Consider the following 17729-nt stretch of genomic DNA (forward strand, 5'->3'; position numbering starts at 1 on the left):
TCAATTGAAATAGTGCCTTGTTACTGCTGGAGATGTTTTAATAGATAGTTTAGTTCTTTGCTGTAATCAGTAGGTGCCTGTGAAACAACACAGCCTAAAGCCAGGTGTGACGGTGTATGCCTGTGCTCTCAGCACTCAGGAAGTAGAAAAGATCGCCACAATCGGAGGTCAGCCTGGTCTAATGCATTCTAGGCTAGCCAGGGTTATATTGGGGGAGCCTGTCTCAAACAGAGGGCAGATTCTAAGGTAGTTGCATCAGACATAAACCTTTTTTTTTTTTTTTGCCGTTGGTACCTTTTTAAAAATGAGGGAGGGTAGTTACTGTATTTTATGTATATGGATGTTTTGCCTGAATGTATGTCAGGGTCCCATGTACATGCAGTGCCTGAGCGGAAAGAAGGATATTGGATCCTCTGGGACTGGAGTTACAAATGATTATTAGATGCTGGGAACCAAGCCCAGGTCCTCTAGAGGAGCAGTCCGTGCTCTTAACTGAGGAGCCATCTCCCAGCCATTGATATATTTTCTCTCCAGCACTTAATCTCCCTTTGGCTCTAAGAACACTAGCCAGGTCAGTTCCAGTTTGATATTTTCATGTCCTACAAAGAAACTGGTTTCTTTAGCCGTAGGCTTTTACCGTCTAGTTTTAGTAGACAGCCAACAGCAATAGCCTGTGTTGTTGGGGGTCATCCCATGACTTCAAACTTACAGGGAGGAACACCAGAATTGGCGTTGAGATTTGTGTTAATAATCTATGTCTTAAGCTTTTTTACCCTTACCCAAGCAAGGCATCTCCATTCAAAACATTTTATTTTTTTCTTTTAAGTGTTTATTTAATTAGTTTATAAAATAGTGGGTTTCTATAAAGCTCTTTATATATTTTTAGTGTTAGTTAACACACCTTCCAATCCCTCATCCTCCTCTCTGCCCCCGTCCTTCCTCAGGCCTCTAATCCTCAGTATTTTCATCCCCACTGCTTTCATATAGCATGTGTTTTAGCTCCTAACGTCCCCCTCCCCCTCCCCCTTTTCCCTTAGTTTTTCAAGACAAGGTTTCTCTGTGTAACAGTCCTGGCTGTCCTGAAACTCACTTTGTAGACCAGGCTGGCCTTGAACTCAGAGACATCCGCCTACCTCTGACTTCTATACCTACTCCAATTCTGACTCTATAGATAACTCCAAACTAAACATCTAGATCTAAAATTTTGAAGCTAGGATCCACATAAGAGAGAGTACATGTGATGTTTGTCTTTATGGACCTAAGTCACCTCTAGGCACACTTTTGGTTTTTCGAGACAGGGTTTCTCTGTGTAGCTTTGTTCCTTTCTTGGAACTGGCTTTGGAGACCAGGCTGGCCTCAAACTCACAGAGATCCGCCTGGCTCTGCCTCCTGAGTGCTGGGATTAAAGGCATGTGCCACCACTGCCCGGCAGCACACTTTCATATAGCATTCCTGTGGTGATATTTTATTTGTATGTTAATAAATAAAATTTGCCTGGAGATCAGAGGACATAGAGAGCCAGCCATAAACAGAAGTCAGGCGGTGGTAGCACACACCCTTAATCCGATCACATGGCAGGCAGAGTCTCAGTGTGTTCAAGGATACAGCCAAGCATGGTGACACATGCCTTTAATCCCAGTACTAACCATAGAGACCTGGAGGTCTGTACAGACAGGCAGTGATGAGGAAGTGAGGTGGCTGGGCTAAGAGCCAATGAGAAGGCAGAACAACAAGGCAATAAAAGTGCAGGTTAGACAGGACGAAGCTGGTTCTCTGGGAAGCTACCGCGGCGTGGTGAGCTAAGGTTAGTTAGTGACTCACTATTTCTCTGATTTCTTTGGCTATTACCCCTGTATTTGGCTCTGTGTTTCTTATTTAATATGACTGTTTAGAAATTCGTCTACACATTCCAGCACTTAACATCTGTTTTGGTTTTGAGTTTTGTGAGACTTGATCTTTTTGTATAGCCCTGGCTGGCCTTGAACTTGGGGTAATCCTCCTGTCTCTGTTTTACAGAGTATGAGAATTACCAGTGTGTGCTTCCATGCCTAGTGCCTGTGCAGCTTTGTTTTGTTTTATTTTGTTTTTTGTTTGTTTGTTTTTTTGAGGCAGGGTTTCTCTGTGTAGCTTTGTGCCTTTCCTGGAACTCTGCTTTGGAGACCAGGCTGGCCTCGAACTCACAGAGATCCGCCTGGCTCTGCCACTGCCCCGGCTTTTTTTTTTTTTTTGAAGATTTTATTTATTTATCATGTATACAGTGAGTGTTCAGCCTGCAGGCCAGAAGAGGGCACCAGATCTCACTATAGATGGTTATGAGCCACTATGTGGTTGCTGGGAATTGAACTCAGGATCTCTGGAAGAGCAGTCAGTGCTCTTAACCTCTGAGCCATCTCTTCAGCCCTGCCTGTGCAGTTTTGATCTTAATCTTTTATTTAAAACAAACAGTTAGGTGCTGGTGGCACATGCTTTTAATCCCAGCAGTTGGGAGGCAGAGGCAGGAGAATCTTAGTTTGAGGCTAGCCTGGTCTACAGAGTGAGTTCCAGGGCTACACAAAGAAACCTTGTCTTGAAAAACCTAAATAAATAAATGAATAAATAAATAAAACCAAGATTTCCTCTCAGAAGTTCTGCCATTTCCACTTTTTGGATACATATAGCCCAGGGTGCCCTTAAAACTTGATGAAGAGGGCCTGGAGATGGCTCAGTGGTTAAGAGCACTGACTGCTCTTTCAGAGGACCTGGGTTCAATTCCCAGAACCCACATGGCAGCTTACAACTGTCTGTAACTCCTGTTCCAGGGGATCTGACACCTTCACACCAATGCACATAAAGTTAAATAAATTATGAAAAAAAAAACTCAAAAACAAAAACAAAACCAACTCGCTGAAGATGACTTTGAATTACAGGCATGCAGTTATTCTTTATGAGCATTTGGAAAGTAAACACATTTACTAAAATTTGTTTCTTGGTCTTTGGGGTAATAGTTTCTTAGACCAAGGTGGAAAGTCTTTCTGATCACTGTCCTAATTATTTTTCCTCATTTTTTTCTCTTTGCATCTATCCATTAATGTCCAGGAAGCCTGTCTAGCAGTCCAGAAGAGATGTCTGGCGCTGAAGAGGGAAGGGAAACATCCTCAGGTATTGAAGTAGAGGCCTCAGACTTGAGTTTGAGCTTGACTGGGGATGATGGTGGCCCCAACCGTACCAGCACAGAAAGTCGAGGCACAGACACAGAGAGCTCAGGTGAAGAAAAGGACTCTGACAGCATGGAGGACACTGGCCATTATTCCATCAACGATGAGAACCGAGTTCATGACCACTCAGAGGAAGAGGAAGAGGAGCAGCCTCGGCACCGCGTACAGCGCAAACGGGCCAGTCGTGATCAGGACTCATCCGATGATGAGCGAGCCCTGGAGGACTGGGTATCCTCAGAGACAACAGCTTTGCCCCGGCCTCGCTGGCAAGCCCTTCCTGCCCTTCGGGAGCGGGAGCTGGGTTCAAGTGCCCGCTTTGTGTATGAGGCTTGTGGGGCAAGAGTCTTTGTCCAGCGTTTCCGCCTGCAGCATGGGCTCGAGGGCCACACCGGTTGTGTCAATACCTTGCACTTTAACCAGCGTGGGACCTGGCTGGCCAGTGGCAGTGATGACCTGAAGGTGGTGGTGTGGGATTGGGTGCGGCGGCAGCCAGTTCTGGACTTTGAGAGTGGCCACAAAAGTAATGTCTTCCAGGTAAGGCAACTTGATAAAATCAAGCATGAGGGTAGACAGAGTTGAGTTGCTGCCTAGAGCAGAAGCTAGTAGCAAGTTGTGGTGGGAATTAGATATAAGGACTTGATCCAGCCTTGACTCCATAATGGTATACTGAGAGCCCTATGGCAGGCAGCCTTTTGTTTCCTTGCACATACGGACTATTGTTAAGTCCCAGTATGGGCAGGATACCTGAAACTCCTATAGGTGTGTCAGTACAGGGCAGTGTAGTAGAGTGCACAGGCTCCTGAACCAAACTGCTTAGTTCTCAGATCCTAGCCCTATATAAGTGTGTACAATTATTTACTTTGTACTTTGAGTTTATGTATGTATGAAATAGGGCTTGTAACACATCTTATCAGCACTAAATAACAGAGCATGTGCTAAGACTCTTGAGTACTCTCCAGTACTCAGGAAAAAGAAAACTAGGGGAGCTAAGCACTTTTGATTCATGACTGGTATTTAGTTGCATTTGATAAAATTTGGCTAATAATGATTATTCTATGGAGATACTAAACCTTAGTCCCATTGTCCATATATACTAGCCACTCATCCATAAGCATGTCCTTTTTCTTTCTTCTTTCCAGGTTCCTTTCCCCTTATGGCATATTTATGTTTGTTTGGTAGATGAAGATTTGTCCTTGTTCCTTGCTTTTTCCCCCTGGAAGGCATAATTGCAGTTTACCAGTGTTTAATCACATAGTGTTCATCGTTCCAGAGCCATCCAGAATGCACTTTTATGTCAGAAGTGGCTTCCTTTCTCCTCCTTTGACTTCTGGAAGGATTTGGGCTTAGCTGTCTGTACAAAGAGAAAGAGGGGGGGTACATCCAGCTGTACAAGGAAAGAGTGACAAGGGGTCATCCACACACTTTTCTCTCAAATTTACCTCTTTAATTTCTTTTGTGTCCCCTTTTCATTCTTAATACTCCAGGCCAAGTTCCTTCCTAACAGTGGTGATTCCACCCTGGCTATGTGTGCCCGGGATGGGCAGGTCCGTGTGGCGGAACTATCTGCTACACAGTGCTGCAAGAACACAAAGCGTGTGGCCCAGCACAAGGGAGCATCCCACAAGGTAAGACAGCCTTTGTCCCCCGGGTTGTGGGTCCAGATCCTCTCTTGTATCCCTCTGTTGTCTTCAGCTGCCTTACTTCCTTCAGTCCCTAGGTTTGCTCCCTTCTAAGAAGGGAGCAAAAACAACTGTCGTAAAGCTTCTGAAAAACAAGTATTTCAAAGACCTTCAGCTCATGGGCTTACAAAATTTGGTCGATTATCCCTGGCCCCTGGCCCGGTGTGGTGGCTTATCGCTGTAACCCTAGTATTTGGAAAGCTGAGGCAGCATTACTGTGCTAGCCTAGGCTACAGAGTGAGACTATCTTGAAAACCCCCAAATAAACAAACCGAGCCCCAAGCTGAGAGTGGTTAATTCAGAGATCCTGGAGTTCATGTGTCATTCTTAAACCTCTGAAGTTCCCTCTGATTGTTTTTAGATCATTTTAATGGTTCCCAGGAGCTGGTGGTTGGTTCCTCTGATAAGAAGATTCCTGATTTTTCTGCTCAATAGTAGCCTATAAATACCCATGTTATAGGAAGCTTTATGTAGAGCTGTGAGTACAGAATGGATAGTCATGGTGGTAGCCAGGGAGGCTAAGAGCTCCCAGCCTCAGGATAGATTTATGTTTTTCCTTGCAAAGGATGATACTCTTAAAAAATCTAACAATTTGGAGGAGACCAGAAGGCTCAAGAAAAATACCCACTTCTTTGATTTTTAAGTTTAGTTCCCACCCACTAGGTAACTAATTTTTAGAGTTAAGATACAGGGACTGAAAAAGAAAGACATTTTTATATTATTTGTCTGCATGCCTGAATGTAATGGACTTTATTTTAGAATGAAGTCCTTTTTGGTTTTTTGAGACGGGTTCTCTGTGTAGCCTGGCTGTCCTGGAGCTTACTGTGTTGACCAGGCTGGCCTTGAACTCAAAGAGATCCACCTGCTTATGTCGGGAGTGTAGGATTAAAGGCGTGTGCTACCATTCCTCGATTAGACTAAACTTTTTTTTTTTTTTAAGATTTTATTTATTTTATGTACACGAGTGTTCTGTCTGCATGTACATCTTTATTCCAGAAGAGGGTATCAGATCCCACTCTAGATGGGTGGGAATCAAACTCAGGTTCTCTGGAAGAGCAGCCAGTGTTAACAGCTGAGTCATCGCTCCAGCCCTAGAATGAACTCTTAATAGTTGATGTTTTCCTTTGCTTTTGGGATTTGGTTAAAATAACAAATTACCTGTCCTATGTCCTGTATAGAATAAATGTGCTATTAATTCACACAGTAAGAGTGAGTGAAGCCTAAATTATTTCCCTTCTTAGGGTTTTTTAAAGGTTTATTACGTGTAGAGTGTTCTGCCTGAATATGTGCCTGCTCACCAGAAGAGGGCACCAGATCTTGTTACAGATGGTTATGAGCCACCATGTGCTTGCTGGGAATTGAACTCGGGACCTCTGGAAGGGCAGCCAGTGCTCTTAACCTGAGTCTTCTCTCCAGCCCCCTTCTCCCCTTCTTAGGGTTTTATAACAAACAAACAAACAAAGTACACATTTCACTTGCTAAGACTTTTTTGGGGGGGTTTTTCGAGACAGGGTTTCTCTGTGTAGCTTTGGAGCCTATCCTGGAACTCTCTGTAGACCAGGCTGGCCTCGAACTCACAGAGATCCGCCTGCCTCTGCCTCCTGAGTGCTGGGATGAAAGGTGTGCACCACCACTGCCTGGCTAGGACTTTTTTTTATTTTTATTTTTGAGACATGGTTTCACTATGTAGACCAGGCTGCCCTTGAACTCACAAAGATCTTCCTTCTTCAACCTCCCAAATTGGGATTAAAGGTGTGTACCTATCATGCCTGGCCTTCTAAGACATTTTAATTGCTTCCCTTCTGAAAGGTAAGTCAGTGAACTAGATTCCCTCTAATGATTAGAAACCACACCCTTTCCCTTTCTCTCCTTCAGTTGGCCCTAGAACCAGACTCTCCCTGTACGTTCCTGTCAGCTGGTGAAGATGCTGTAGTCTTCACCATTGACCTGAGACAAGACCGGCCAGCTTCGTAAGTTTAGCCATAATACCTTTTTTTGAAGATTTGTTTTAGTTTTAACCAGGTGGTGGTAGGGCACACCTTTAATCTCAGCACTCAGGAGGCAGGGGCAGGTGGATCTCTGAGTTCAAGGCCAGCCTGATTTACAGATGAAGTTCCAGAACAGCCAGGGCTACACAGATTTGTTTTATTTTTATACTTGATCTTAGCCAAAAGGCCTAAAAGTGATGATTTATTTTATTTTCAATTTTGTATATGGGTGTATCTGTGGGGGTATGTACACATGAGTACAGATGTTTACAGAGGCCAGAGGCTTCTAGACAATACCCTAGAAGCTAGAGTTGCAGGTGGTTATGATCCACCCAACACAGATGCTGGAAGCCAAACTCTGGTCCTCTGCAAAAGCAGTATGTACTCTTAAGCTCTGAGCCATCTTTCTAGCTGGTAGTCAGATTTTCTTTACAGAACTCTATATCTTGGCCTTAAAAATGTTCCACATGTCATAGTAATGTTGAACTCTTAGGTTCACCAGAATATAGTACCTTTAAGCCTATGTTTGATAAGAGATAGCTTCAGGTTTTGGAGAGGTCCTTACTTCCTGTGTGTTTCTTTCTTTCTTTTTTTCTTTAAGATTTATTATGTATACAGTGTTCTGCCTGCATGTGCGCCTGCATGCCAGAAGAGGGCACCAGATCTCATTATAGATAGTTGTGCTGGGAATTGAGCTCAGGACCTCTGGAAGAGCAGCCAGTACTCTTAACCTGAGCCATCTCTCCAGCCCTGTGTCTGTTCCTTAGCATGAAATGCCTACCCTACCTTAATTTTCAGAGAAAGCTCCCTTTTTTAGGTAGATTTTAATAATCTGGTAATCTTGTGTAATAATCTTGGTAATCTTCTCCACTCACTTAGTACCTCTATTTAGCTTACCAGAAGAAGCACTTTACTCCACAGTCTAGCTTAGAGGTATAGTCTTGTAAATGTTCAGTTAAATTACATACAGAAAAATAAAGGGTAAGTCTTGAAAATAAGATGGATGCTGTAATAGAGTTTTGTTATACTATAGACAATTTATACATGGAAATTCTTTTTCCCTTTAACTGTGTAATGCCATAGAAAAATAAAGCAACTTTTTTTTGGTAATTTTTATTTTACTGTTAGTGTGTGTGTGTTTGTGTGTGCATGTCCCGTGGTATGTATATGCAGGTCAGAGGACAACTTGGTGGAGTTGGTTCTCTTTCTACCTTTATGTGGATTCCAGGGATTGAACTCAGGTCACCAGGCTTACACATCAAGTGCCTTTATCCACTGAGCCATCACTCTGGTTGAAAACCAAACATCAAGTCCAATCTCAATCTAGTCATTACTATTTAAATAACTTTATATAATCTTCTGAGTTCCAGTATCTTTGGTTATATCTCCTCCCTTTCTAGAAATCCTGTAATACATACATACATTGCATAATACATACATACATAGATACATATATTGTCTGTTTTCATTTTTGTTGGTTTTACAATAATTACATCTTAAACTCATAATAAAAATATGTAAATAAGTATCTTTTCCCATTTTTTTTCTAGCTATTGGTAACCATTGTTAGTAATTTTGAATACTTTCCAGTTACTTTTGAATATGGTTATGTGTGAGTTTGTGTGACTTTTTTTTCCTAGTAGCTGCTTTTCAATGATCTCTATACTTTTTTTGTAAAGTCTCCTGTAGCCCAGGCTGGCCTAGAACTCACAGTTTATTCAAGGATGACTTTGAATTCCTGATGATCTTACCTGATGTATACCACCATGCCTGGCATCTGTATTCTTTTAATGGAAAGCTGTATAGATTTTAAAATCAAAATCTCATTGTCCAGAACAGTTCTGGCTCTAACTCAGTATGGCATACATTTCACTAATGAATCCATCTCTCCAAACCCAAAGCCAGGCATTCGGTGACCTTTGTTTGTTTGTCTTTGTTTGTTTGCTTGTTTGTTGTTTTCCCTAAAAATCGGGAGCTAGCCTTTGATCTCTAGGACTTTTTAGCTCACTGTTGCTGTGGTTCTTCCAGCACTCCTTGTATCTCCAGGTACCTGGTATCATGTTCTCTAAGGCACAGCACACTCACTCACATGCTTTTAGCTTACACTTAATTTTTTTAAATTTACTTAGTATTTTATGTGTTTGGGTATTTTGCCTACATCTGTGTCTGTTTACTACATATGTGCAGTGCCTGGAGAGGCCAGAAAGGACATTGGATCTCCTAGAACTGGAGTTACAGACAGTAGTAGGCCACTATGTGGGTGTTGATAATCAAACTCAGGTCCTCTGAAAGGGCAGACAGTGCTCTTAACTACCGAGCCATCTCTTCAGCCCTAGCTTGTATTTTTTATTATTTCATATATATTATACAAAATGATGGATTCATTATTACATTATTACATCAAGTACATATAATATGGTTCAATCAAAGTCACCTCTAGATTCTTCTCTTACCCCCTAAAGCATCTTCTTTTCCCTCATAGTCTTCCTCATATTTCTTCCTTTTTTAGAGACAAGGTTTCATGGGACCCAGGCTGGCCATTCATTCTTTAGATGGCCAAGGATAACTTAAGCTCCTGATCTTCTTGCCTTTATCTTCTGAGTGCTGGTATTTACAGGCATGTGCCACCTACCCAGATTATGTGGTGCTGAGGATTGAAGTCATGGCTGTGCATTGGCTGAGAAATCAAAATTTTTCTGCCTCTACCTTCTAAGTGCTGGGATTATAGACATGCCGTGGTGGCAGCCTTTTCTCTTTCTTGTTGTATTTTTTTTTTCTCTTATTCCATCATGGAGAAAAGCATGTATGTCTTTATGACTGGTTTAATTACTTACCATGATGATTTCCAGCTTATTCTCCTCAGACAACACTAGAAAATTACTTCATGTTTTCCCCCAGTCTTCAAAATAGCATAGTGCATTTATTTTATTTTGTTATTCAGAACAAAACAAAAAACATCCCCTACTTTTTTTGGTACAGATGAGAATTTGATTTCTTATTAGTCATGTCTGCATTTGCTCTGCTGGTTTTTCATTTTTCATGACCATCTTGGGTCTTTTAGGTTTTGGGGTTGGGTTTGCTGGGGGAAAGGGGCATTTTTCACTAACCCAGATTGGCCTGGAAGTCACTGTAGCCCAAGATGACTGACTTCAGGCAGTCAGTCTCTTGAGTACTGGGATTACAGATCTGAGCTACCATGCTGAGCTCCATCTGGGTCTTCTGGACAGTCTGACTGTGTGCCTTTTTTACTCTTTGAAGGAAACTGGTGGTGACGAAGGAGAAGGAGAAGAAGGTGGGGCTGTATACAATCTATGTGAACCCTGCCAATACCCACCAGTTTGCAGTCGGCGGGCGAGACCAGTTTGTACGGTGAGTGTCAGTCTTTTGTGTCTTTGGGAGTTGGAGACTCAGGCATGGTGTATATTGTCAGATACTCCCCAGTGGTAAGTTAGCAAAGTGTACGAATTCATTAACTGCCACGTTGATCTTTTACCCTTTTGGAAATGCTCAAGCACCTTCTGAGACATTTTGATCCCTATGACAACAGCCTGAGGAATTTTATATTATGGGGATTGTTTTTTAAATTTTTTTAAAAAATATACAAATATATTTTATTTGTATTTTGTCTACTTGTATATAACTGGGCACCATGTTCATGAATGGTGCCCAAGGAAGCCAGAAGAAAGCGTCAGATCTTCTGGGACTGGAGTTAGAGATGGTTGTTGGGCACTGTTTGGGTGTTAAGAATTGAATCTGAGCCGGGCGGTGGTGGCGCACGCCTTTAATCCCAGCACTCGGGAGGCAGAGGCAGGCGGATCTCTGTGAGTTCGAGGCCAGCCTGGGCTACCAAGTGAGTTCCAGGAAAGGCGCAAAGCTACACAGAGAAACCCTGTCTCGAAAAAAACCAAAAAAAAAAAAAAAAGAATTGAATCTGGTCCTCTTAACTGTTATGCATCTTTTCAGCCCTGGGATGATCACATTTTAAAGAAGATTGATAAATTTGTCCCATATAGTGGCTAAGACATAAACCCATATGTGTTTTCCACGATTTTCCTATATAAATTAACATTGTACTAGCAGTCTTTTCAAATAATTTAAATTTAATTTTAGTATTATCTGTGTGAGTATGATGTATATATGAGGGATGTATGCTATAGTGCACATCAGCATGCGTGTAGAAGTCACAGGACAACTTTGTGGAGTCACTTTGGCCTTTACACTTGTTGGGAATCAAACTCAGGTTGTGAGGCTTTGCATCACTGAGCAGCAAGTGTGTTTACCCAGTTAATCACCTTGACAGCTCTGCACTAGCGATTGGAGCACTGGTTAGCTTTAGTAAAGAATGGGCTTGGGAACACTGTAACTGAGGATTTTTGTTTCTGTTGTCCCGAACCACTTTCTTTATCTGTAGTAATATCTTTGTTACTGTGAACATCTGTTTTTCATACTGGCTATTGAGACACATCCTAAGGGAAAACAGACATCATTCTTTCAATCCCCATTGTACCAGTTGTTTTCCTTCTGACCTTATTCCCTAGCTAGCCAGCTGCTGTATTTTAACTACATTTCTTTGGGATTGTCAGTTTGAAAAAGGAGGGACGGCATAATTAGAAAAATTATGTTTTGTTTTTCTGTTCTGCTGGTAGTTGAAAAGTGACATCTTCTTTTGGAATGAAAGCACACTTTTTTAAACTATTTTGAAATTACTTGTATTAATTAGAATTGTAAGATAAGTTTTAAGAAAATATATGACCTACTTTGTTCAAGAGTTCTGGATAATTTGTTACTCTTTCAAAATTTATTTCAGTCAGTAGTCTTTAAATATATAGCAATATTTTGTGTGTACATCATGGTGTGCCAGGTGCCCAGAGAGGCTAGAAGAGGGCTTTGGGTCCCCTAGAAGTGGAGTTGTAGGTGGTTGTGATCTACCATGTGGGTGCTGGGAATCGAACCTGTGTCCTCTGGGGGGAAAAAAAAAGCAGCTAGTGTTCTTAGCTGCTGGCCCATCTCTCTAGCCCCCTATTATTTTTATATAAGATGCTGTTGATCAAAAAGGCTGTTGTCAGAGCTTTCTGGGTTAAACTCAAAGTTTAACTTATAGTTGGGTTTTTTTTTTTTTTCCCTTGGAGAAATAGATTGCTTGAAAAGTCTCTGTAATGGAGAATTTAATCACTAGGACGAAGAGGTTTAAAGAGAAATTTATGAGTTGGATGTATTGACTTATTCCAAAGATCCTAGTAAAGTTCCAGTGCCCTATTCCACAGCTTATAATTTCCCAAGGCTAAAGTTGGACTGAATTGTTTTTATTTTATGTGGATTGGTGTTTTGCCTGCCTGCATGCACGTCTGTGTGAGGGTTATCGGGTGCCCTGGAACTGAAGTGACAGACAGTTCTGAGCCACCATGTGGGTGCTGGGAATCGAACCTGGGTCCTCTGAAAGAGCAGTTAGTGCTCTTTAACCACTGAGCCATCTGTCCAGCTCCGGGCTGAGAATTGTTATAGTATTTCAGCAGAGGAATAAAATACTCAGATCTTTCCTTTTATCAGCTTCCGTGTTTTCAGTCTCTTAGCAGATGGTAGCCTACTTCCTTGTCAGGAGTACATACCGATTTTGAGCCACGCTGATTCTACATGAGTAGAGAGTCCTGTCAGCACCTAGGTCTTCTTTGATATTATACTCAGCTCAACTTCTCTGGTACTTTTTCAGTTTGGCTGGCTGAATGTTGAGATCACTTATTTTCGGATACAAGTTTGAAAAGATTTGTACCAAATACTGTATGTAATGACACCATTGCTTTTACTACTGCAATTTTCTATCAAAAAAGAAGCAAGGAATACAGAGAGATAGCCTACTCAACCTCAAGGCTTCACATAATTATTACTGAAGGCTTCACATAATTATTATTTTATTTTAGGGTTATGAAAACACATTTAAATGGAGGTTTAGGGAGACATACTTTTTGACCTAAAGCCAAAGCAAACAAAAACAAAGAAGAAAAGAAGTTAACAAATGTAAAAGAGAAATTATCAAATGGAGTCAATATGAGTGTGAGTCCCTCCTATTAAATTCTACTTAGATTGATGTAAGAGTTTAGAGGAGTGCAGGGATAGAGCACTTGTCTCTCGTGTTTGATTCCCTGGATTGGGTCCCCAGCATTAGAAAGAAAAATATACTTACCAAGTAAAGAAAAGTGTATGGGAGTTTGGAGGTAAATTTGATAGTTTACTTGGTTGATTTGTAAACCTATTGTTCTAAGATTTTGGGCTAGGCTCTGGTTCATGAGACCCGATTGATACATAGTCCTCGTGTCCTTAGGTTGAGAATAACGCATTAGAAGAACATCAGATGAAGGTCAAAGAGGGGAGAGAGGTCTAGGGGAGCAAGTTAGTGGTTGCCTGAAAGCTTACAGAGAGAGTGCAGTATAGGCTTTGAGAAGGTGCCGGGGATAGTTAGTTGCTAAGGTACTTGCCACATAAGCAAGTTGAGATCTTGAGTTTAGATCCTCAGCATTCATAACATAGCTGGATGTTGTGGTGCACACCTGTAATCCCAGCACTGGAGAGGAGAGACAGACAGATCCCTGGGGCTTGCTGTCTGTCCATTCCAACTGAATTGGCAAGCCCAGGTCCAGAAATTAGTAGAAAACTTTGTACTCATCTTTTTATACTACTGTCTTGTACAGGGCCTGGTAAATTGTGCTGACCTTCTTATTCTTCATGGTTGTTATTGTTGTTGAAGTGAAGTTTTACCACTTAGTGGTGAAGAGTGAAATGCCATTTTTCAAGAGGACTATATAGTTCAGGTCCCAGCATTCATGCTGGGTGGCTCACAACTGCCTGTAATTCTAGCTCTAGGAGATCCAGTGCCCTTGTTTCTGTAAGCACCTGAATTTATATGCACATACCCACTACAGCCATACACACATACACATAATTAAAGATAAATTTTTTTTTAAAGAAAAGTTTTACTGGAACACAGCCATAACTTTATTTTCATATTGCCCATCAGCATGGTAGTGCTCAGGTAGCAGAGTTCAGTTATGATAGACTTGGTAGCCTGCCAGGGTATTCTATCTGAAAATCTATTTAAGAGTTTGCCAGACGGGGTAGTGGTGGTGAATGCCTTTAATCACAGCACTTGGGAAGTAGAGGCAGGCAGATCCCTGTGAGTTTGAGGCCAGCCTGGTCAGGCACTAAAACTACACAGAGAAACCCTGTCTGGGGAGGGGGAGGTTTGCCAATTCCCGGTCTGGCATCCTATTTATGTTTGGAGGAAAAGAAAAATATAGTATCTCTTAAAAGACAAAGAACAAAGAATATTGGGTGCTGAGGAACCCAAAGTAGTCCATTTACCATATAGCATCCCATGGACCTTGAGTATTTAGTACTTTTCACTAATTTGCTGACTTACTAAATTTGGTGTGTGTGTGTGTGTGAGAGAGAAGGGGGGGGGGGTCTCATTGTAGCCTTGGCTGGAGTGATCCGTCTGCCTGCCTTTGCCTCCTGAGTACTAGGATTAAAGGTATGTGCAATCATGCCAGGCTATTTACTGAATTTTTTAATGTGTTAGTGATATTTGAACTCTGTTAATTTACCTTTTTTTTTTTTTTTTAAAGAGTTTTGATTTAAACTTAGTTGAAAGAAAAATTTGACAGTTGATAAATTTATTTAGGAGTAATATAACCATTTTTCTGTGTTGGTGCTTGTGGCTTCATTTAGTAAACATTTCCTGGGTATTCTCTTTATGCCAAATGTTTAGATATTGCCAGGGATACATTGATTCATTTATTAACCTGTATTGAATAGGAAAATATGTAAGGTACATGTAACTTACCCAGTATTATTTGAGTGAGTAAATTGTAGGTAATATCTAACTCAAGTCTAACTACAGAAAGGATTAAAGACAATTGGGTAATTAGTATTTTAGGTAAAAAAAAAAAACAATATAGGTAGAGCTATGGTAATAATAAGTTGTGGCAGTGTAATTGCAAGAAACGTGGAAAAGGCTTTCCTTCTTTCTTCTTTTGAGACAGTGTCATATATGTATCTATCTCAGGCTAGCCTTGTACTCTGTGTAGCTGTGGCTGCCCTTAGACTCTTACTCCTGCCTTTGTTTCCCACATGCTAGGATAGCAAGTGTGGGCTGCCACTCTAGGTTGACCATAGGTTTGTTGTTGCCTTTGGTTTGTTTGGGAGTAATGTATAGGATCTTGAGAAGGTCATAGTTAGGTTTGGATGTCATGTATAGGGTCTTGAAGAAGAAGCTATAGGCAACCATTCTAAGAAATTTGAGCTTTTGTTTCCAGTAAAGTGTTCAGAAATTACTGAGGAGATTTAAATAAGGAACTTACATAAAGATTTGCATTTTGTTTAAAATTATGATGGCAACGTGAGCAGGAAAATCAAAAGGAATATCAACAGTAGTGTAAGCAAAATAAGATGGAAGTAAGTGGGAACAGCAGATAGAACCAAAACAGTATACCCAGGGGGGAGGAACTGACAAGAAAACTATTTATAAAAGAGAGAGAAGACCTGGGGAGTAGTGGGGGATGAATACGATAAAAAACAAAACACATCCAATACATAAAAATAAGTTTTAAATGAGACTGAGACAGACCTAGTATCTGGTGTGGTCATTTGTGTTAAGGATAGTGTCATTAACAGATTGAGGGTCTAGGGATAGGTTTAGAGAGAGTTTAATTTTGGAAGGAAAATGAGTTTGCTTGGGCAACCTAGTATAATATCTGGTTGTTAAGTAAATGTTACAGATGTTAAGTCTGGAACTCAGAGTAAGAGGCATGGCTTTAAAATAGGTTTCCAGATGTAAGGAACCAGCGGTAGTTAAAGCACATTAACAGAATTTCCTCATCAAGAGTAATTTCCCCATATCTATAAAGGATGTATCCCCTGGTGTTAGCTTTGAACCCCTGGATGGTAATGAACCCTAAAGGTGCTAGTTTTTGTTTTTGTTTCTCATCTATACCTATGATAGTTTATAAATTAGGCATAGTGATTGATTGGCAGCAATGACTAATAGTAAAGTAGAATGTTATAGAAATACTGTAGTGAAAGTTGTTAAAACTAATGAGTTGGTTTTTTTTTCCCTGGACTTTTTCATTCAACATTTTGACTAGTTGACTACAGGTAACTTCAGGAGATTCAGGTGGTTTGGGGGTAGTTTTTGTGGCCTCTGAGAGGGAGAAGTAGCCAAATAAAAGTTCAAGGAAGGAGGGATGGAGAGATGGTTCAGCAGTTCCGAACACTTGCTGTTCTTTCAGAGGATCTGGATTCAGTTTCTCCCACCCACATGGCAGCTCACAACCACCTGTAACTCCAGCTCTCTGGAGTCTGGCACTCGATTCTGGCCTCTGCAGCACTGCACTCATACATGTGATGCACATACATACATGCAGGCAAAACACTCATACACATAAAAAAACTTCAAAGGACTTAAGACCCACTTACATAAAATATGGCCTTTGCTCATGCATCATAAATGCTTTGAGATAAGTACCATCCATATAAAAGGTGTGATTATTAATTACTTCAGTGAAATGAAAGCATAAATGGGGCCAGAGTGGTGGATAGTTCGTCTATAAACGTGGGATGTGGTGGTGCTTCCTTGCAATCCCAGTGTTGGAGAGGCAGAGACAGGAAGATCTTTGGGGCTTGCTGACCAGCCGGCCTAGCATCACTGATGAGCTCCAGGACAATGAGAAACCCTTTTGTAAAGCATGGGGATGGTATTCCAAAGGATGACACCCAAGGTTGTCCTCTGGCTTTCACATACATGAAACACACCACCACCAAAATAAACAGTCAGTGACGTAAAACTTGACAAGCCACTCCAAATGGATATAATTGAGGATTACTGCTTTTTGAAAAATAGCTGGATAGGGCAAAGTTTGGAACTGGATTAGAGAGGGGAGCACGTTTCCTGCAGAGAAGAAAGCGCAGGCTTGGTTAGGAAGGAGCTTCTGTCCTACAGCGCCGCAGGGATGACTGTGTAAGTTTTGACACTTTCATTGCTTCTTTCATTAAAGGATTTATGACCAGAGGAAAATTGATGAGAATGAGAATAATGGAGTGCTAAAGAAATTCTGCCCTCATCACTTGGTAAGATCCATGAAGACCAGTGGCTCCTGGCTTCCTAGACTTCCTCCTGAGCTGCCTCCAAACTTATTGGCATAATGTAAAGAGTTTGGAGTTTGAAGTCAGACAGATTGTAATTCTGGTTTTCTTACAAGTTTTCTGATCTTAGGCAGCCAGTTGACCTATTTTAGCCTCAGTGTTCTCAACAGCAAAATGGAGATTGGCACTATCGTGGTGGCCTAATGAGATAATGCATCTGAAATGGCTAGCACACAGATGAGAGCCAAGACAGGGCCTCACTAAGACTCCTTGAGGTGGACATGTTTCCAGTTATGTACCTCACTCTTACTGTCTCTTCCCCTTCCCCTCCCTCTTTCTATTTATCTCTTGTTTGTCTGTCTCTGGGAAGAAATACAGGGGAGTTTCTAGAAAAACCTGTTCCTGAAGTTGATAAAACCAATGGGGTGGGCCGGGGGCCTCAGTCAGTATCTGCTCCTTATTGCAGGTGAACAGTGAGTCCAAAGCAAACATCACCTGTCTTGTGTACAGCCACGATGGCACAGGTACGTGAGCAGGGCCCAGCTCCTAGGCTGGCAAGCCTCCTCTGTCGAGGGAGCTGCTGAGTCAGGGAAGCATGTGCTCTCCAGTGTTCGCCACTGGACTGTAGCTCCAAGTGGAACCGCTGAGACTAGTTCCTGATGGTGAGCATGTAGTGGGAGGATATAGCAGACGACCCTTGGAAATGCTTCAGATGACATTTCACGGCCTTGTCCTGA

At 41.5% G+C, this 17729-nt stretch overlaps 1 protein-coding gene across 3 annotated transcripts in view; it reads left to right on the plus strand.

The window, feature by feature from the left end:
- Positions 1 to 17729, plus strand: part of Dcaf8 (DDB1 and CUL4 associated factor 8) — a 47737-nt gene that overhangs the window by 20887 nt on the left and 9121 nt on the right. For all 3 annotated transcript variants that reach the window (XM_006990586.4, XM_006990585.3, XM_076548270.1), the window contains exons 4-9: positions 3076 to 3728; positions 4679 to 4819; positions 6749 to 6843; positions 10120 to 10230; positions 16905 to 16977; positions 17459 to 17516. In XM_006990586.4, coding sequence (XP_006990648.1) covers positions 3076 to 3728; positions 4679 to 4819; positions 6749 to 6843; positions 10120 to 10230; positions 16905 to 16977; positions 17459 to 17516 — 1131 coding nt within the window. The remainder of the gene's footprint in view (positions 1 to 3075; positions 3729 to 4678; positions 4820 to 6748; positions 6844 to 10119; positions 10231 to 16904; positions 16978 to 17458; positions 17517 to 17729) is intronic.

The sequence above is a fragment of the Peromyscus maniculatus genome, chromosome 11 (assembly GCF_049852395.1).
Source record: "Peromyscus maniculatus bairdii isolate BWxNUB_F1_BW_parent chromosome 11, HU_Pman_BW_mat_3.1, whole genome shotgun sequence".
Classification (NCBI taxonomy): domain Eukaryota; kingdom Metazoa; phylum Chordata; class Mammalia; order Rodentia; family Cricetidae; genus Peromyscus; species Peromyscus maniculatus.